Source organism: Rattus norvegicus, chromosome X (genome assembly GCF_021556685.1).
Source record: "Rattus norvegicus strain SHRSP/BbbUtx chromosome X, alternate assembly SHRSP_T2T, whole genome shotgun sequence".
NCBI classification, from domain to species: domain Eukaryota; kingdom Metazoa; phylum Chordata; class Mammalia; order Rodentia; family Muridae; genus Rattus; species Rattus norvegicus.
The window spans coordinates 137,164,683-137,186,919 of NC_141554.1; the positions used below are offsets into that span (position 1 = coordinate 137,164,683).

At 38.2% G+C, this 22,237-nt stretch overlaps 1 protein-coding gene and 1 pseudogene across 16 annotated transcripts in view; one reads left to right on the forward strand and one right to left on the reverse strand.

The window, feature by feature from the left end:
• Enox2 (ecto-NOX disulfide-thiol exchanger 2) overlaps positions 1-22,237 on the reverse strand; it is a 322,087-nt gene that overhangs the window by 163,462 nt on the left and 136,388 nt on the right. For 7 of the 16 annotated variants that reach the window (XM_087599652.1, XM_087599648.1, XM_087599651.1 and 4 more), the window contains one exon: positions 3,987-4,088. The exons of the other annotated variants lie outside the window; for them this stretch is intronic. In XM_087599652.1, coding sequence (XP_087455778.1) covers positions 3,987-3,993 — 7 coding nt within the window. In that variant the 5' untranslated portion in view covers positions 3,994-4,088. The remainder of the gene's footprint in view (positions 1-3,986; positions 4,089-22,237) is intronic. 16 annotated transcript variants of the gene reach the window in all.
• LOC134484113 (eukaryotic translation initiation factor 4B-like) lies at positions 10,845-12,784 on the forward strand (annotated as a pseudogene).

Consider the following 22,237-nt stretch of genomic DNA (forward strand, 5'->3'; position numbering starts at 1 on the left):
GCTCCTGGGCCCTCCCCCACGGGAGCCCAGAGGCCTTATACAGTTTCCTCTTGGGCCAGGGATGTGGGCAGGGGTGAGCAGTGTTGGTGGTCTCTTCCGCTCTGCAGCCTCAGGAGTGCCCACCTGACCAGGCGGTTGGGTCTCTCTCTCACCTGGTCTGGGAGCAGAGAGCTGCTGCGGGCCGGGATCCGCGGGTGTGGGACTTCCCTTATTTATTATTTTAACCAATTTGTTTAAAGCTAATATTTAAATATATAGTATTATTTAAAGCATATATTTCTGATTAGGAATGACATTGAATCACTCTTCAGAAGTTAACTAGCCATATGTGCATACATTTCTTTAAAAATAATCTATTTTTATTATTTTATTTTAATTCATGGGTATGTATGCATGTTCATATGGGGGTGTGTGCACCTGAGTACATGTGCCAGCAAAGGCCACATGGATCCTTCTGCAACTGGAGTTATAGGCACTTGTGAGACACCCAATATGGGTGCTGCAAATCAAATTCTAGTCCTTTGCAAGCTTTCGAAAGCACACTTTACCACTGAGCCATCTCTCTCCCCAGCTTCCAGTTTACATTTTCTTAATAATTGGTATAATTTCTTTACATATACTCAGTATTATCCCTCCACCGGTTTTGTTTTCTTAGTCTATATTTTGCATTTTATATAGTTTAAGGTATATTCAGACATATCAACAAATTTTTAATTATAAAAATAAGTACGTGTGTGTGTGTGTGTGTGTGTGTGTGTGTGTGTGTGTGTGTGTTGGCATGTTTGTAGTCAGAAGGCAACCTTCAGGAGTCAATTCTTTCCTTCCACTGTTTGGGACCCAAAGATTGAACTTAGATCCTCAGGCTTTGCTATAAACACCTTTACCTGCTGAACCATCTTGTTGCCCTTTACAGAACTGTTTAATATACTCGGTTTTGTGTCTTAAATCATATTCACTTTCCCGAGGTTAGTAAGATGTTCAATGATATTTTCCACTGTATGTTTTAAAATTTAGCTTTTGAGTTTTGTAGTTGATAATGTTTGAATTCCATCTAGAAGTCATGCTGAATTGTAACATTATTTGAAGTTAGGAATTTTAAGAAGATGCCTAAATCATGAATGAATTAATACTATTTTAGGAGGGGGTTGGTGGGATCAAGTTCCTGAACACATGGATCAATTCAGCCTGGCTCCCTCGCTTTCTCTCCTCTCCCTTTTTCTTGTAGCCTCTGCCTTATGTTAAATTAGTAGGAAGGCCCCCACCAGATACAACCCACTGATTCTGCACTTCCTATTCCCAAGAACTGTGACTAAATAACCCATTTCATACCTCTACTTATTAAATACCATTTATATTTTCCATTATTCTTATAAGCTACCTCTGTTGTATATAAGAGCTTCATACATACATGGGTCTAGTTCTAGGAACTTCATTAGATTCTGAAGGCTTTTATTTACCTTTATTATTACTATATTGTGAAGATGCTCACAATAAACAGCATAGTTGGAATTTACTTGTGCATATAAATGTCTATAATATATGTTGGAATGGGGAAATGTGAATTTGAATTACAAGAAAATTTTATTCAGACTGAACTGAAAGCACATAAGACATTCTGGCAAAGCATCCAGTATTGTAACAGGATGCTCTCAGGAAAAACGACTGTTGGTAAGAAGATCCAACTGACTTGTTCTTAAATATGAGGAGTCAAGATATTTGAAATATCAAGAGTAAAATGTGAGAATGGAGCAAGAGAATGGGGCAGATAGAGGAAGAAGTCAATGAAATCATTCAAGTAAGAAAAAATGGATGTCTTGTCCCTTTCCAGGATTTCCTGTAATCAAGTACTACTGACACCTTTAAGATATGAAAGGGGAACCTCCCCATTCCAGGAAATGGAACCTGAAGAGACTACCTCCAGCAGTTAGAGAGGGCCCCCAGTAGAGGGATGGGGACACCAACCCATCTACACCATCTTTTGCCCCCAAATTGCTTCTGCCTAAAAGAAATATAGGAACAAAAATGGAACAGACTGAAGGAAAGGCCATCGAGTGGCAGGTCCAACTTGGGACCCATCCCATGTGCAGGCACCAATCCCTGACACTCTTACTGATGCTATGTTGTGCTTGCAGACAGGAGTCTAACATGGCAGTCCTCTGAGAGGCTCTACAAGCAGCCGACTGACATAGATGCAGATATTATCAGCCAGTCATTAAACTGAGGTTGAGGACCCTAATAGAAGAGTTAGGGGAAGCATTTAAGGAGCTGAAGGGGATGACACGCCGTAGGAAGACCAACAGTGTCAACTAACCTGGGAGCTCCCAGAGACCGAGTCGCCGAGGAAAAGGGATACACAGGCTGGTCTGAAGGCCCTGGCACATAGGTAGCAGAGGCCTGCCTTGTCTGGTCTCAGTGGGAGAGGATGAGTCTAATCCTGTAGAGACTTAATGCTCTAGAGAGGCAGGGAAACTGGGGGATTACCACATCAGAGGCAAAGGACAGGGAGGAACTCTGGAAGAGAGGCTGGGAGGGGGCAATATTTGGGATATAAATAAATAAAATGATTAATTTTAAAAAGATATGAGAGGTAAAATGATGGTCATGTGGACTGATGGGTATTCAGATGGTAAAAATACAAAGGCTGAGATGAGAGTAATAGTTGTCACTGGGAAATTGTCTGGGGTGATCACTTCCTGCCGCTGAAGGACCATGGTTTAAGAAGAAAATACTCGCCTAGATTATGAAAAAGATAGTGTTGATCTTTTGTCCTAAAATTAATTCAGGAAACATTTGATCCAATACTTGAGTTTCCTGCCAAGGGTGCATTTTTCTTTGTCTTTTTGATGGTTGTCTTACTTCCTTTCCCATCCTTCTTCACTCATAACAGTAAACAACAAAAAAATAAGAAAGAGTAAGGACTGAGAGGTATGACATCAAGTCAATTTTGCCACTACAGTACTACATGATATTTGGAGTCTAGTTCAGTTAATGCTGGGGGAGGGTGAGTTTCCCAACAGTTGATACACACAACTCTTTGGAAATCCTTCTTATAAGCTTTTTCTTAAGAGTCTCTGCTTTAGGTACTTTTCCCCTCACTGTTGGATTACTCTATAGGGACAAATATTTATATACTCACTACACCCCTTGTCATGGTGGTTCTAAATCATCGAAAGATGATCTCTAAGTGATCGCTCTTTCCAAATACCCTGTCCTGCCCCTCACAGCACCATTGCATGTTTGGGCTCTTTCCGTATGCTCGGATAAGCTTTCAGTTTAGTATTGAGAGTCTCTGGGGGAATACTTGGACCTTCTGGAGGTACTCAGGGCTATAAAGTCTTGCCCTGGAAAAAAACTTACCACTAGTGGCCAATGAAATTTGAAAGACTTGAGCACCTGTTCCACAAAGAAGGGGATAGAATTACCCTGCCAGTGCTAACTTGCAAAAATAACTCTGAGGTTCACCAGGAAGCCAGAACAGCCTGAGCCTTTCAAAGAAGGTTTGTGAGAACTATGTAGGTGGAGGGGGCTGGAAACAGGGTGCACGGAAGTTGGAAGTCTGAATTATAAAGCTATTCTTGAAGGTCTGACTTTTAGACCTTCTCCAGTGCTTCTACCACCCCAAAACAGCTTTTTTATTTTTACCAACTGAGCACCCATCAACCCAAATGGACATCATTTTCCCTTTGATAGATTAAAGGTGTCACTAGCCCTTGGCCAAAGGAAATTCTGAAAAGGGAAATGGCATCTTTTTTGCTTACTTGAATGTTTGCATTGACTTTTCCTGAAAATAGCCTACTAATGGACTTGCTGAGAGAAAGCACAGGTATAACACACTGGTCCTGATTAAAGACAGCGTTTACTTTCATTATTTGCATGCAACCTCACTATTCCGACTTCACACTAACAAATTTGGGTCCTTTAAAATTTCTAGAGAAGGAATTTTCATCAACAAAAGTGGACAGTTTCTATTTACTAAGTGTAAATACCTTGCATACAGAGGCCAGATCTTATTCATCTCTCACTTGCTGTTCAAAATTGCCAGATTCTTCCATCTTCTATCGGGCACTACTTGACACACAGGAAGTGTACTATAAATAGTGACCAAATACAAATATAAGCATATTATTTGATTCTAACTGCCTTCTTCCATAAAGGCTTCTAAACTGTTTATATAAGTAGCAAAATATTATCCTGGCAGGCTTAATTTTTATTAGTAAATGTTTTTATGTATTTGCTATTTTATTTGAGCAAATGTTATTATATATAATATACAAAGTGTACATAACCTTGTATTTCTGAAGAATATGGTTGAGGATTTAGGAGAGTTTCCCCTTTGCCAAAAGATGTTTAGATCTCCTTATAGATAGAACTGTTCCACAACTCTTTCTCTATAACCAAACATTTTCAAGCAGCAATTACACATTCCAAATTGCCTAAGCTATATGAGAACCACAGCACAAAACAGCTGGGTATATGATGTTAGAATGACTGTTCACGTTCCCTTTAACACATACCAAATCCCAAAGCTTTAAAGGCACGTGTGTCCTGCTACCCTCTTTTTCTCTCAAAGAGCATCTGGAACCAGTCTGGTAAACAAAACAAGAGCTTCTCTGCCAACTACCATAGGCCAGATGACTCGACAGCAGGGAAAACATAATTTGATCTATGTATTTATACTTTTGGGCTCAATGGGATAAGGGTATGTGACATTGAGGGTACTCTAAAAAATCTGGACCAGATGTGATGCATACAGCATAAACAATGAAAACAGTCAAACAAACCAACAAACAAATGAGATAACTTTGGAAACACATTTAACAGAAAAAGCATGAACTGATATGAGATTAAAAAAACTCTTACAAGTCTATAAATTTAAAAACTAAAAAACTATAGAAAATGGTGAAGGAGATCACAAATGAGTTCTAACAGAAACCCAAAAGGCTAGCAAACATTTAAAAATACGATTAAATTCATTATTCACCAGAGAAAAAAGAAACCTAAGTATAGCTACTACTTCTCAACTGTCAAACTGGCCACATTCACAGGATTCAAGATGCTCATGGTTGAAAAGAAGACATTGAATATCAAATACCAGGGTTCAGAGTATGACATGATGAAGGGTTTATAAACTAATTGGGGGAGTTTAGTCATCAATTGTCCTAAGCCCTTAGCCACTGAACTCTGGACTCTTACATGTTGGGCTCTAGATCCATATAATAATAATTAAATATCCAAAGAGTAAATGGCCCAACTCTTAACACAATAATACAGTTATTAGAAATAGGGAGATAAAATAAGGGAAGCAGTTGTGGTGAAAGTCTACAAGAGGTACAGGAAACTTCTACAGGCCACAGATGATCTGTGCCTTGTATCAAGCACTTTTATGTGAATAAGCTGGTTGTGGAAGTCCATTGGATTGTATATATGGTTATGTGTTAGTATACACTGCAAAAATATTTTAAAGTTAAAAAAATCAAGTTTATGAACACCATGCTTTAATGGAAAGAGGGATAGACTACAGAGAAGAAATCCTGAGTTGCATTTTATTTTTCTAGATTATACCATAATTATATTATTTTCCCCTTTCCTTTCCTCCCTCCAACTCTCCCCACATAATACTCTTTGCTCCCTTTCAAATTCATGGCTTACTTTTTATTAATTGTTATCATACACATATATGTAGAGAGACGGGGACTCTGTGTGTGTGTGTGTGTGTGTGTGTGTGTGTGTGTGTGTGTGTGTGTGTAGCAGCTTTTTTTTAACACTAGGAAAATTATCCAAGCCACGTCATAACTGACTTATGCATAAAAGTAGGATAATTATACTCTGTTTAAAGAGGAATCATTGAATTTAAATACTTTTCATTTCTATGTTTCCTGACTTTTCAAGTCCTAATCATCTACTAAATTTCTTTTTCTTATCCTCATCTTCTCCATCCCTATTCTCATACATTTATTGAGCTACAAATATTATTTGCTTTGTATATGTCCAGTCTTGTCATTCAAAACTAGTTATTTCTCTTTGCAATTTATAGTTTATTTATATTCCCTGAAAGTACAGCTTAGGTCTCTATCGTTGTGTTCTTTGCAATAGGACACAATGAAATGCACATAGGAACTGCCATCTAAAACCCTGGCTTTGAAGAGGTTACTCTGCCTATTTTTCCATCATACTTTGTGTCCTCAATGCATGTGTAAATGACTTGTATTTGTCCTCTTATATACTTAAGCCGTTGGTAGATTATTTCTAGAATCTAATACAATGTAAATGATTGGTGTGGTGGGTGCTAGAGACCAGTAAGTCATCTGTCCTTATTCAGTACAAACAGTATTTTATATGTATGTTACTAGGAATTGAACTTAGGGCCTCACACATGCTAGCTAGGCAAGCATTCTAACACTGAACTATATTCCTGGTCCAACATGATTTTGCCACTATCTTTGATCCAGGGTTCTTTGAATCCAAGGATTTGCAACCTAAAGGATCAAGTATAATAACAAGATTTTCAAAGACTCATGATAAAACAACTTTCACCTATCTGTATGTGAAGGCCTAAACCACACTTCACTTTGCTAGCTAGGGGCCTAGGGAAAAAGAAAAGAATCAAGTCCTTCAACCTCTACTACTTGGCTCATACCAATCAAGGCAGAAAACACTTCTAAGCCATCTGAGTGGCAACACACAGCTTCCCAATCAACCAACAGGTCACTAGATAGGAGAACAGAAAGTAAAGGCATTTCCTCTCTATAGGTCTTGCCACAGAGAGTGGCACCCTACAGCAAAGAACAACTGTCTTAATTGATGGCAAGCCCCATCCTGAATGATCTAGACTCCTCCCTTCACATACCTAATGTGACAAGAGCAGCTTAACAGAGACCTGGCACAAAATCAGGAGAAGCTGAAACCTTGTGGTTACCCTGCTGAGATAATTTGAGATGCATTAGTCAATGTTTCTCAGGCTGTTCATAGTACATCAGGGTAATTATGAAAGGGAATAAAAACAGCTTGCCAGAAGAGTCACTATATTTGTATGAAACGACATTAAAATCTGAAAACAGGGGATAGCTGTGACTTGTCACTTTCACAGCCTTTATGCCAAATTCTGACGCAAACTCAACTCCTAGCATTGGAGAAGGAAGGCCTAGTGCCCATGGTTAGTCAGACAAGTTTCCTAAAATTTTTCTTGTGTACTTTCAAGCCGGGGATGCCTCTTATACTTCAAGGATTACATGACCTTCAGGAATTAATCTTGCAGAAAGAAAGCATATTTACAACTTGTTTCTTCCCTTTCCAATGGTTTCAACCAAACATCTTCATAGGTTTTACTCCCTTCTCTCAACGTTTCCTTGGCTGACTGAGGGCAGGCTTCTCCAAGCTCATTTTAAACCAACATACAAGCTTATGAAATCGTGCCCTCTGTTCATTTTGATGATGTACTTGTACTCAATTCTTTACCTGGCATAGTTCCCAGCATATAATACACATGCAGTAAATATTTACTCTTATTTACCGTGCTTTATTCTAGCAGTCCCTCCTACATAGCACTTAGCATAAGTGCAAATATTTAATTATTTGCTTAATGGCTGTCTTTCTCATTAGGCTTTGTCACAAGACAAGGGTCAATGTCTGTCTTATTCACAGCTTATTGTAACAGCTTAATGCCTACCAAAATGACTAACACTGATTAAGAATAAATAAATATTAATTGAACAAAACAGCAATTTTCTCTTCATTTAATTTTTGAATGAATTCTAAAACAGCATCATATTTAGTATCATGACCCGCATTTCATAATAAGGAAACTGAGGCTTACAGGGCTGCAGTAAATTGTCTAAAGACAGAGCCAGAACCCTGAATATGTGCTGATAACAACTATTACTGTTTCTCTCTTTAAAGACCTCTTCTACAACTTAGCACTTGTAGCCTGAGAAGGTTTCATATTGTCCAAGCCTCAATTTTTAGAAATACCTCAAAACAAAGGAACGAATGGCTGTCTTATAGATTTGTTGTAAAGACTGCTTGCGTTTCTATGTGTGAGCCACTTGGTCAGAGTAGCTGGCATACAATCAATATTTAATAAATAAAAGGTACTGCTGCTGTGGCTGCTATTACTGTCATTAAAGCCAATTTGCAGAAAAAGTGGCCATAGTTGGGGGAGGCTACCTGCTAAGCACTGGCCCTACCCTGCAAATTAAGACACTCGGTTCTGCATGTTTCTGCTGGACATGTGTGCGACTTCCATCAACCCTCAGAGTGTTTTATAATACGGCTTACACAGGAGATCTTTCTTTGCTCAAAATACAATATGAAATAAAACAACTTCTTTAAAATTAATTCTGTCATACAACAAATGGCCCAAATGAGGAGTACTATAGACTATAAATATTAATTTACACTATAAATGAAATTCAAGAGTGAACAAAATCAAGAAGGTCCTCTTGTTCATAACCATAGGGATTTTCATCTTCATGGATCTCAGCAAATAAGTATATATCATGAAACAGAGCAGAGAAAAAAATTGCAGCTAAGGAGGTCTCTTTGTTCTGTATTTACATACACAGAAATGTCAACATTTACATAACTGCTTTATTTGCCAAATTTATTTTTCTGTCACCTTAGCTTCAAACAGGACATTCTAGACATATTCAGTCATAAAATAGTGTACACTGCTAATGTTTTTCTTTTACTTATTGGTGACAATTTCATCGATACATATGATGTATTTGGTCAACCTACCCCAATCTCTCCCTACTAATTCCTACTCTATGTCCACATGATTTTCCCTCCAAACTCCATATATTCTTTTCTTTAAGAGTTATTTTTGTTATATCACATTTCCTAAATGACATTATTATTTACACAAATAATATTTTTATTATTTTTAGTTATGGTGTATGGATATGTGTATGCCTAATGTGCACAGGCATATATTTGTCTGGGTGCTCTGGAAGGACACAGATACAGAATACCCTGAAGTGTGAGTTACAGGTGGTTGTTAGCCAACTGATGTGGGTGCTGGGAGCTAACTCTGACTCTCTGTGAGAGCAATATGCACTGGTATCACTGAACAATCTCTATAGGCTCATGTGCTTTTCTTTTAAAAAGTAAAAATCAAAGCCATAGAAATTGCTTAGTGTGACCTGTTTGTGTGCACATGAAGGACAATATACTGGAGCTGGCTAGTTTCACAGTAGCCACATCCCTGAGGAAAGTGGACTCTCCTTACTCTAATTGTCAAGAGCTCCACTCCACTACATGCTGGTATTCTGGTATTCTGGTATTCTGGCTGGCTTTAATTTGTGCAGGATTTGTACATCTAGTCAAAGATGGTATGAGTTCAAGAATGAACAATGTCATGTCCAGAAAATTGTTTTACTTGGAGACATCTACTACTTCTTGCTCTTGCAGTATTTCAATCATGTCTTTTCTAAATCATACTTCACCATGGGGGAAGAGGTGTGATGAAAATGTGCTGTTTAGAGATGAGCACTCCATAGTCTCTCTTCCTGTTGACCAAATTCACGTCTCTGTATTAATCAGCATCCATGCACAAACAAGATCCTCTAAAAGAGTTGAGATGTACACTAATATACATTTACTAAGAGACAGGGACAGGTTATTACTGTGTCTAATTTAGCAGTATAATAGTGTTAGGTTATCCCTATCATCTATGCCCTAGCCAATCACAGGGTTTGACCCAATTAATAACTACCAGGATAACAGATAGATAACCCATGTGGGGGGTCAAGACCCACAAGTTGAGAACTATGGTTCTACAGCATACCAAAGAACACTGGCAATAAGTTACAATGTCTGAGTTAGGGGAATAGGACTCTACTGACCAACACTTCAAAAAAGGCTAACTTGTACCTGTCACTGGGCTTTTTATGTGATAGCCTTTAGTGTCTGGGAGAAGCACTGTTTCCCTCTTATTGGGTAACCACAAACTGACTTTTGGTGTAAGTATCTGCATATGTATTTGTGTAAGGAAGCTTCTACAGTAGTGGGGTTTCACATGGCTTTTGTAAAGGTCTCTCGTTTTACCTATCTCTCACACTACTAACTTTTCTATATTGCTCCCTACCCCATTTAGCCCCTTTTGTTCTGTTATTCTCTCTTCTCTCATCATACCACTTGTATCTCTTTCCTCTTTCTCTTGAAACCCTCCCATTCCCTTACTAGTTTTCTAACTTCTGTGGGTCCTCCCATTAACATGCACTTATCTAAAGACATGCTGCAGGAGGGAGGTCAGAGACAACTCAAGCAGCAACTGCTTTTTGACTTCCACTGTGTGGGTCCTTGTTGGAACATGGTCCAGGAATGGAGTCATGTGAGGAGAATTTTGTGTGCTTGTTAGAACACTCCAAGAAAACAGGACAAGAATCTTGTGACTTTAGTGTGTAGTGGGTAGTAGTGAGTTTACTTTAGATAATTCATTATTGTGTACTGTTCTTATTCAATTACATGTTTGAGCCATCCTTTAATACAGCTCTATGGAATAATGTTTTTTGCCATGTGTGGCTTATCTTTGTGACTGTATATAGCATGAACTCATGAGAACATTACCCACGTGTCCTTAACCCTCAGAATACGAATGGTCTGAAGTGCTGAATAAAATTGGCTATTGTATGATACACTAGTCCACCTCATTTATCAGCTCTCTTCTCAACAGTCCCACCCCCTCTAGAGTGGTGACAGACCCTGGGGATCAAACACAGGTCATCAAGCTTGCCAGCAAGTGATTTTACCTGCTGAACCATCTCATTAGCTCTCTAAAACGTATTTTCATTGTTATATGTTAGAAGAGATAGAATTTTAAAATTTGCGACCTCATATAAATGAACATGTTGAAAAAGCATCAGAGATGTTCTGCATTTGAAATTCACAAAAATGAAATCTCGCTTCCTTTGCGTTCTCTCTTCCTCTCCCAGTATGGCAGCCTCAGCAAACATAAGAATAAGACAGGTAAGAGCATCTTGCTAACAGACTTTCTAACTGAGGATGGGGGAACTGCTGGAGGAGGTGTCTAAGTCCCCAAAGCAGTCAACTGGGATGACAAAACAGATATCTGCAAGGAGATAGGTCAACTATGTGGGATAGTTGAATATTCCATCCTTCCCACTGGTCCATGGGCTACTTGGGAACCAAATTGCTACCCTACACAGCTTTCCTATGGAATCTGTGCTATGATGTGACAGAAGACTCTATTAAGAAATTCTTTAGAGAATTACATACCAGCACTGTATGCTTACCATTTAATCTAGCAATCCAGACAAGTTGATAGGTTTTGGCTATGCAGAATTTGAGAACCTGAATTCTCTGCTCAGTGTTTTAGGTCTCAATGAACCATCTCTAGGTAACAGGAAAAGTAGACTGCATGTTGCAGTTCAAGCACAGGTTAAAGACAGGGATGACCAGCTGTTTCTTTGGTAGAGGTAGAAGTCAAGATTCTGACAAATCAGACTGAGATTGGAGGGCCAATCTTGCTACAGACAGCTTTGATGATTATCCACCTAGAAGAGGTGATGATAGCTTTGGAGACAAGTATCAAGATTTTTACTATTCAAACTGGTATGGGGTAGGTTATCTGGATGGCCCATGCAGAGACATGTGCTACCAGGAGGGACAGGATCACTTGCGACTATGACTAGGGAAGTAGACTATAACCAAGGCTATGACTCCAGGATAGGCAGTAGCAGAAGAACATTTGGAAGTGGGCACAGGAGGGATGAGGACTACAGAGGAGGTGAGGACCACTATGAAGAGCTGTATGAAAGACTAGGCAATTAGTCACGTAGCTTCAGAGATGACTACTCTTGGGACAATTATATACATGATGACAGACACCCCCACCCTTGCCAAGGACTGAAACTGATTCTCAAGCCTTTGAGCACTCTTAAAGAGGATGATTCCTCTGCTATCACTTCACAATCCAGTCAAGCAGCTTCTGTCTTTGCAGAGCCAAAGTTGGTTGACACAGCTGCTAGAGAAAGAGAAGTAGAGGAGAGGTTACAGAAGGAGAAGGCGAAGTTGCAATGTCAGCTGGATGAGCGAAAACTATACCGCCAGCCAAAGAGAGACACCCAAGTTGGTCAAGTGAAGAAACTCAGGAAAGAGAACACTTGAGGACAGGAAGTGAGTCATAGCTGATTGTGATCTTGGCCACATCTGACAGAAATACACAACATAGAATGAGAAGTTTCTAGAAAATGAAATCCTCAATAAAGAAGACTGTCACTCTCCAACCTCTAAGCCTCCTGAACTGGATCCGCCTTTAAAAATAATGTCAGCCCCTCCACCAAAGAATACATGGGTGAAGCAAAGCTCTAACCCTCTTACTTGATCTTAGAGGTCAGACACAGAGTACCATATCTCCAACAAGTAGTGGAGAGAAAGTAGGTCCAGCTCAGCCCTCTGAGGAAAGACCATCAAAAAAAAAAAGAGGAAAATAAAATGGACAGGGTAATGTTACAAAAGGTGAAAGTGGGAACTCCAGTCATAGTGCTGGAGATGGAGAGAACAGAGACCACTGGAAGGACTTGGATAGGAAGAAGGGCAAAAAAGATCGAGACTCCAGATCCATACCTGAGTCTGAGTCAAAGAATTTTGAGGAGAATCCAGCCTCTAAGTTCAGTTCTGCAAATATGCTGCTCTGTCTGTGGTTGGTGAAGATGAAAATGAGAGGGAAGACACCCTGTGCTTCCTCCTAGTCTCCATCAGGGAACATTCAAGAGCAAATCAAACCTTCATCCAGACAAGACAAAATAAACTCACCATCTCCTGAAAAAAAGAAAACCTGTTCCTGTGTAGAACTAATATGAGGCTAGTTTCACTTAGAATCTGTCTTGATGTAAGTTGGGGAGAAAAAACATTTAAATGTAAGATAAGTGTATTAGAACAACACTATTTCTTAATTCTAACACAAGAGAATATCGTTGCCAGCTACCCACTATATAGAAGAATCCTAAGGATAGGTTTTAGAAATGCAAGTCATGTTACTCTTAAAATAAATTTCAATATTTAGGAATGTGGAGGTTCTTTTCTCATTTTTTTTTCATTTCATGGGGAGGAGGAAATTTCCCCATATTTGTGAGGGAGTAGTGAAAATTCTCTAGAAACCTCTGCAGGGTGTCACCCTACTGCGGAGGTAGAACAATGCTCGTATGACCTCCTTGCACTTACGTTCTAGTCTCTCAAGTGTGATATCAGTGACACAGACATCATCATTTACTGAAACATGCATTTAGAGCTAGAGGTGTTTATAGGCCTTAAGTTACATTCCTCAGAATGGTTTTATATAAAATGAGACTAAGGTTGTATATTGTTCAGCATAAAGTTTTTTTTTTCTTGGTTTAACCCATTAAAACAAAACAAAACAAAACAAAACAAAAAAAACCCAAACAACAGAGAAAGCAATATGGTACATTCAGACTTTGAAATTCCAATGTTCAATGCATTAATCACAAAAGTAGTATTTGACAGCTTTAAAATGCTTTTCATATTAAATACATTTGAAAACTGACACTTAGAAATGGCTGCTTCTGCGATTTACTCGAGGTCAAAGACTAGTTAGTAATAAATTCAGCACCAAAACTAATTTTCACTGAATGTCTAAGCATGCTCTTTTACTTACAAATGCCAAGAAGTTCTTAGAGACCTAAAAGACATGAAAAGGGGGCCTTAACTTTACTGAACTAACAGACAGGAACAGAACCTTCCAAAATACAAGAGTTTCCTTTCTCTGAAATTGAGATTCAGGGAACCAAAGTGCTCGCTCCTACTTTCCCTCTCTTCCCCCTTCCCACCCTCTAAAAGAAGTCTGACTAAAAAAAAAAAAACCGAAAATAGGGGTGGTGTTGGGTTCTCTTCTAGGGACTATGACCTTACTGGCCACAGGTAGTTGAGTATATTGACAGAATCATACATAGATTTCCTCATATTGATTGGGCTTCTAACTATGTCCTTCATTCTATCCTTATACCCACAGATAAGTGTAGCTCTCACCTTCACAAAGGTTTTCTTTCTACAGCAGACAGACCATTACAAAAAGCTACAACTGGTCAAAATGCAGACAACTTATTGGGATTCTCCATCCCTAATTGATGCATCTATAACACAGTTTCGAAACCTAATGCTCAGGGAACATTACAAAAGAGAGACCAGAAAGATTGCAATGAACAAGAGACCAGGACTTCTCCTGTGAGATAGTAACTTGTAAGATACACCTAGAATTCTCAAAAATGTGGTTGCTAATTGACACCTGCACAATGACATGCCAAGGTAGATAGGGAAATACTTATAAGGTCATAGGCCTAGATGAAGAGCTATAGTCAATTAACCTTTAGAGAGGGTGAATCACTTCAGGAATGAACACAATCATAGGTTGTCTACTCCCAGACAACCATATACATATATACATATGAACACCACTAAATAGATTCATAAAGCTGTGTTTATATAGACATATGTATATATAATATATAACATATAATATATTGTTTAATATATAGCATACATAATATAAGACAGGATCATGAATTTGGGAGGGCTAAAAGAAGTTGGAAGGGAGAAATGGAGAACTGCAAATAAATATGACACGTATAAAATTCTCAAAAAAAAAAAAACTAAGTTAAAAAAAATCAAGAGACAGATAACCCCTTGTCATTATACAAAAGTTCAAGTCACAGAGAAATCATACTTATAAATGCTTTTATATGGATGAAGTGGACTTAAGGGTGGGTTGGTAGTGAGCATAGAAAAGTAAGCAGATATGAAGAATTCCTTCTGTGAATTGTTAAACTGCATGCGTACAATTCACCATAAGTAATTCCCTCACAAATGTGCTGTTTACTAATATCAAAGTCTTTCTCTTATCTGAAGGTCAAAGAGCTCTGGCCTGGGAAGCAGAAGTCTCATATTCCAATAGGTTAGTTTGCTGCGAATTATATAATGCTATTAGCATAGGGGAAGTCAACACTTCTAGTAACAATAAATCAATCACACAATGTTAGCTGAATTGAAATTTTTACATAGGTTTGGCCATAATTACATCCAGTTCTCAGGATTAATCATGTGACCTCAGACAAATCCCTTCTCCTGGTCTGTTTCTTCACTACTAAAAATGTTGTAGTCAGACAAAGTGGTTTCCAATTTTAAAATATTATGATTCAGTTTCAACCACAAACCTCTTTATCACTAATGTATGAGGTTAACTTTACATTCTTTGGCTGCTAGGCTAACTGCTACAGGCTCTGGTGCAATGAACTTACAGAATCATTTTAAAGCTATATTAATAATTGAGGTCATTAAGATAAGGATTTGCATTTTTCAACCCTGCCTTTTCTGTGCCATCTCCATTCTCCCCTTCTCAAGTTTGTCACTGAAGACAAATCTTCTCACATCGAGATTCTATCAGACCCGAGGAAGAAAGTATTCTGGTTACTTTTGATTCCTTCAGTTATCAAGATAATGGCTTTATTTTTGAAACTATAATTAGATAAAAAATGTCCAAAGGACTAAAGAAACTGAGTTGGGTGATTAGTCTATTCTTTTTCTTATTTTAATTCAACCAGAAGGAACAATAGGCTCTTCTTGCCTTTGGCAATATAATAATTCAGCTGACTTTCTAGAAACACCACACACCAGGGCAAAAAAAAATGGTGGCATTCTTTCTCTTTAAAAACAATCAATGCTTTCATTTGTAGACTTCAAAGTATATGTGAAATAAAAGTCTTAGCCTTGCAAGTCTGAGGTAAATCAAAGGGCCTTAAGTGTCACAGAAAAGTTCCCTGGTTTGTTGCCCTTTTCTAGGCAAGAAAGGAAATGAAAACACTCCCCGGCAGAGATGATTGCTCTCATCTAATTTTGTATTGAGCTTGAGCTCAATAATTCATTCCAAAACAGTTCTTCCTTATATCTGACCAAAGCTCTTTCTTGCTGCTCTGCAGGCTCACTTATTTATACTATTATAGACTTAGCATTGGTGGAAATGTTCACGTCTTTACATTGTAGACTCTTGCTTTGATTGTCAGAAATCGTAATAGAAATTTTTGATAATAAGTCAGTGTGAAGAGTAATCTCTGTTGTCAACTTGACATACTGAGAAGAGAGGACCTTGTTTGAAGAACGGCCTCCAGTAGATTGGCTTGTGGGCATAACTGTAAAGGCATAGGAAAGCCTAGCCCACTGTGTGCAGTACCAATGCTAGGTAAGTAGCTGTGGGCTATGTAAGAAAGGTAGGTGAATATGAACCTGAGAGCAAGCCAGTAATTAGCATTCTTTCCTGGTTCTGCTTCACTTCTAACCACCACGTTCCTGGTGCAGTTCCTGCCCTAATTTCCCCTAATGATAAACTATGACCTGGAAGTGCAAACAAACAAACTCTATAGTTTATCACAGCAAATTAGAATAGCTAGGATATCTGTGATCAGGATTAGATATATTCTAGGGGTCCTTATCTTAATGAAGTATTCCCAGTGATGATTATATATATATATATATATATATATGTGTGTGTGTGTGTGTGTGTATATATATATATATATATATATATATATATATATATAGTCAAAGCTGGTTTTCCTCTCGGGTTATTAGTATTTCATCTGTATAACTAACAAATATGAAAATCCTTTAAGAGAATCACTGTACTTATGTGGATCACTAATAAATTGTTTTCCTGAAGGAACTGACTCTTGGGATTGAATCATAATTGTAAATGGAAAAATGGGTAAAAATTCTCTGTCTCTGTCTCTCCTGAGTAATTCATTACTCACATTAACTTGGGCAATACCACTAGATATTAGATACCGTGATTTATTTGCTTGTATCTTTGTTTATTGTAACACTGGGAAGCAAACCTGAGACCTTGCACATGCTAGGTATATACAGTACCACTAATCAATAAGCCCCCGGCTTAGCATCAGACATTTAAATGCAATCATGCCTTTCAGTACAGGTTATAGATAAAAAACAATGGTAAAGGACCATATCAATGTATGGGTATTCACCAGTACATTCTAATTATTCCAGTTGATTGCCTTCATGCCTAGTCCCATAGACTATTGATACTTTCTTTGAGTACTAGTGAACAATGTTGTAATCCGTTTCTTTTAGTCATTATTCAGTCTGCCACCTTAGCCTCGTGGATTCTTCCACTTTAATGCTTGGTATCCGTCCTTCCAATCCACACAGTTATCAAATCTAGCAAAAGTGTCATCTTATAGAAAGGAACTTGGAATTATAATCTTCCAGAGTTTAACAAATTCATTTGACATAAAGTGCCATTTCAAAGCAATTACTTCATTGTTATCTTAGCAACTTATGGAACTGGCGCATGACCAAGGAAATATTTCTACAGGTATAAGCTTATAATGTGAAAGCAAGCACAGTTTGAAGATTTCTAACCCCCTTATGATAAAAGATACAAAGCAGTCAGATACTTAAGAGTTTGTGGTCAAATGTGGCAAAAAATTGAATCACAATTGCTAATCTACTTCACTGACACTGATAATAGAACACTAAAACTGTACCCATAAGTGTCTCTTAGGCACTTAAAACATTCACCTGCTAATGTGACAAGGAGTCCATTAAGAACACATTCTTTCTTTTTCTTTCTTCTTTTTTTATTTTAACAAAATCTTTGTGGTTGTTCAAGGACTGTGCTCTCACAAGGAATTGAATTTGACCAGTGTACACAAGTGAGGCTATGCAAATGAATGAAGGGGGGTAGGTAAGGTAGTACCTTGGAAGAAAGAAGATCATTAACTTGCCTAAAATAGAAGACTTGTTTGGGGGTGTAGCAGGAAAGAAAACTGTAAAGAAAAAAACATAGCATCTTAGAATTTGAAGAGATCTACAGAGAAGATGAAATTCAAGCTCCGCCCATCTTTTTCTGTAGAATTTACTTTCAAATACAGCTTTCCCTAGTCTACCACTGATGTTTAATATATGCTTCGGTAATGAGTCTGAGCTCCTGTTATTGATAGACATAGTAACTACAACATAGTAGTTAGAAATAGGCTTTGGAGTGAGAGTCTAAAATGAGTCACTGGCTTGGGTAAATGTTCACCCTTAGGTAAGTTTATTTAACTTGTATGTATTTATTTTCTATAAAGGCTTATAATAAATAAACTCAAGATGGGTGGAGAAAAATGTACAAAGAATGTGTGGATTTCTTAGCAATGGGAACTATGGAATGTAAAAGGAAAGACAATTCAAGGAAAGATTTTCATTGCATCAAATTAAATAATTTGCCCATCAGTCAAGTAAAAGTAATGAGGATTAAGGGAAAGAAGTTGACCCCAGATTCCATGGTCATGAAGCAAGAAACCAAACTGGCGCTGAATCTTCTGAGGAAAGGTTAGAGAAATTTGACATTGGATAGTACATCCAGATCAAAAGGGACCTCACCTGATTTGTCAAATACCAGCTCCTCTCGCCCTGCACAGCCATCGCTACAAAGGTTTTCCTCTGCTAAAATGCCTCTTGTGGGTAAGTTCACTGAGGCAGTTCACTGAAGTCTTGAACTAGTAGACTTTCAGCTGCTTATGCTTGACTCCAAGAGGAGGCCGGAGACAAAGTGAGAGAGAAAAAAAAAAGATGCTATTGGCATAGGCCAGGCAAAAATAGCTTCTGGCAAGGCAGGTTCCGCACTAAGAGACTACCTGCCCTTCAAGTAGGGTCTACACTGTCACTATCTTAGTGGAGAAGAAGGCTAAGCTTGGAGTGAATACACATGATGTAGACTCCTGTGGCCTATTGGTCTTCTCATATGACAAAATAGGGTATCCTGAGGCACATCAACGGGAAGGCCAGGCTGGGATGTGTGGTCCAGAGGAAGATAAGCACTACTGTTGCCTTCGCATAGGTTAATTTGGAAGACAGGCAACCTGGCTAAGCTGGTGGAAGCTATTAGTACAAACTACAATGTTTGAGGTTGTCTCTGCTCATTTTATATCACAATATCAAAATATTTAAAGCTGGGCACGTTGTCAAAATGTTTATTTTGTTTATAATTCTGGTGGTTCAAAAGTCTAGAGAGCACTATGCCTCCATCTGAGTATATCATCACATTTCAGAGAGGTAGAAAATGAACCAACGATGTAGAGAAGGGGCACGTGTGTACACAAAAAAGCAAGAGAAAAGAAGAGGCCAGGCATAATCTTCTATAAAAATGTAGTTTTGTGAAAATCAATATATGCCTGCAAGAACAAACCCACTCAGAGGCCAGCATTGATCTATTTACCAGGGGTAGGGGCAGCTCTCCTGACCTAAATACATTGCACTAGGGCCCAGCTCTTAAAGTTTCATCACCTTAATGGTCCATATTTAGTACCAAACTTCTAGCATAAGAACCATTGAGCAAATAAACCACAGCAACCTTTGGGAGACTAAAACAACAGCAGAAATTATCAGTAAGCTTCAAGAAATTAGCTTTAGTACAAAAGGAGGCAAGTGGTTTGCTGAGGAGGGGAGACCTGGTAGGACTGGGAAAGGAAAGACAAAGGTGTGGAGTGAGGAAGGGGAGCTGCGCTTGATTTGAAGGCCCACTGCACTTCAGCTGATGGAGGAGCCAGACGGACTGACATACAATGGCTCCTACCTGAACTTATGAGAGCTTTGAATCCTGGTTCCCTCTTTGCCATGCTGGAGTGAATGGTGACAAAAGAGAAAAGTCCCTGTTTACAAACTCCCTTCCCTTTTCCTTTTGTCTAGGACTACAGATGACAGAGAGAAAATTATAAAGCAATCCACACATTTGTAATGTTACAGGAGCTAAAAACATATTCCTTCTATAGCAAAATCTCATTAATTTAGACTACACTAATTTGGAATTTGTGGTCATTTTACCAGGTTAGTGTTACCTTTGTGCTACTTAACAAAGAAAGGGCTCACTAAGCAAACAATGTGGACAGGATTTCAAGGAAGTTAATTTAGCCTTGCAGGAGTTTATTCTATCTATTTTAAAGAGCACACCATTTTTAAGGAACTTCAGAATACTCATTATTTGAATGCAAATTGATTTTGCTAATTATAGATTAGTGTAATCTACTGTTAAAATCCTTTATCTGCAACAGTTAACTTGGCTCTCAATTGAATATGCTCATTAGAAATAAAATGCCAATTCTTTAAAGCTGGTTCCCCATTCAGACTAATACAGACTCCCCTTTCCCCACCTCCATGAGTTCACCACAGTTAGGAGGGTATTGCCTGAAACTAACCCATCACTTATGATTACAGTGCAAAACCAAACTAATGATCAAAAAACCCCAGAGCAGCCAAGAGCCATGTTTTAACGCCGATGCTCTAAATCCTGAGTACACTCTCCATGGCAGGTTTGACCGACAGACAATTTTGCCCTTATTTAACATATACATGTGACAAATGAACTTAGAAGGCTAGATAGGTTTCTTTTAAGGATTGCTTGTTTCAAAGTTCATTAACTAACTAGAAAAAGAACTGCTGAAGCAACACTGAAAAAATAAGTGACTGCAGATAGCGGAAAAGAAACAGGCCTTGTATAAATGTAGCTGTAACAACTAGAAATTTAATATAACCCAGGCTAAATTAGTATAGAGGTAAAAGTTGTATACTCTTTCCTAGTAAACTTTGAAAACTTTAATAGAAGTATTAAAGTGCAGAAATAACTAATGATGTCCCTAAATGATTAACCAAATTTGAACTATGTTGAAGATGTTTCAAAAAGGCAATGAAGTTCACAAGCACACATATATTAGACAGGCATAATTTGTATCTATTGTAATAACCTTGAAAAGTGAAATATATTGATGCTTAAAAAGATGGGGATCATATCATAAGAAAATAATAGCATTTTATTAAAGTGGTTATTGTGTGTAGATATGACATTAAATACCACTCACATCAATTACTTTACATAACAACCCTTTGAAGCAGGCTTTAACATCATTTCTGCTTCACGTGAAGCAAAGGGAAACTAAGAGAAGCTAAGGAAATTGCACTCAGCTGAGAGGAAGAAAGGAGGGAAGGTGGGAAGGTGGGAAGGTGGGAGGGAGGGACACACACACACACACACACATACACACAAATACATGCACAGAGAGAGAGAGAGAGAGAGAGAGAGAGAGAGAGAGAGAGAGAGAGAGAGAGAGAGAGAGAAAACACAAGAGCAAGCTAGCTAATTCCAGGCTTAGAACTCAAGCCAGCTCCTGAGATCTACAAACTAGAACTCTGTCCTTATTAAGGGTTTCACAAGGCAATATTTATGCTGTGCTTTTATTTTCCAAACATATATTTAGCAAACAACTTGACTATGATCTAAGAGACAGAAAATAATACTGTGTTTATAAACATACTTGGTTTCACAAGCTGAAAATAAAATAGTAAAAAATTAAATAAAAATAAACCTATGAACCTGTCTAAAAGGTCCACCCCAATATCTTGGGTAGATGTCTGACCCACTTTCAAATGAATAACGAAGTAATAAAATGATGAGACCTGACGTAGCAAATGGTCAGTTAATATTGGTTTTTCCTGTTGTTTTCTCATTGTGTTTAGAGAAATTTCAGATGACATGCTAATGAGAAAGAGGAATGAGGAAAGGATTGCAGGAAATGCTAATGAGACACTGCAGGGTTGGAAGGGACTTGGAAACTATTTCCCAGGCATTCTAAGGAATGCTAAGGGAATAAACAGACTTGTGAGGCCTGGTAGCATGGTGCAACCTCTAATCATACAACTCAGTCCTGAGGCAGGAAGATAATTTTGAGGCTAGCTTGTGGCACACAGTGAAATATTGTCTCAAAATTACAGTAGACACATAAACATAATGTACATTGGAGAGGCTGTAGTTGGATATATTGAAATATGTGCAATTATCCCATAGTCATAAAAAGACAAGTGGGTAGGGAAATAGTTGTTGAAATATATGATTCCTTTTCTATAAAAATTAAAATTGTTTACCTCCTCCTGCTTCAAATCTACCCATTCTGCAAAGATCTGGTAAAGATGTCACTTGTGCTACGAAGCCTTCCTTAATCTCTAAAGGTGAATCAAAATGTCCCTTATTTCTGCTTTTCTCCCTTGCACACATTTACCACAGCACTCCTGACAATATTAGTTTGTGACTCCTTCACAAGATGGAAAGAACGAGGGACTCTGACTTGTTTCTGAATTTTGTATGGGGCTTAGCATAGTGCACACAACCGTGATGCTATAGGAAAATGACCCTAGCACTGACTTAGGAGAGTCATATCAC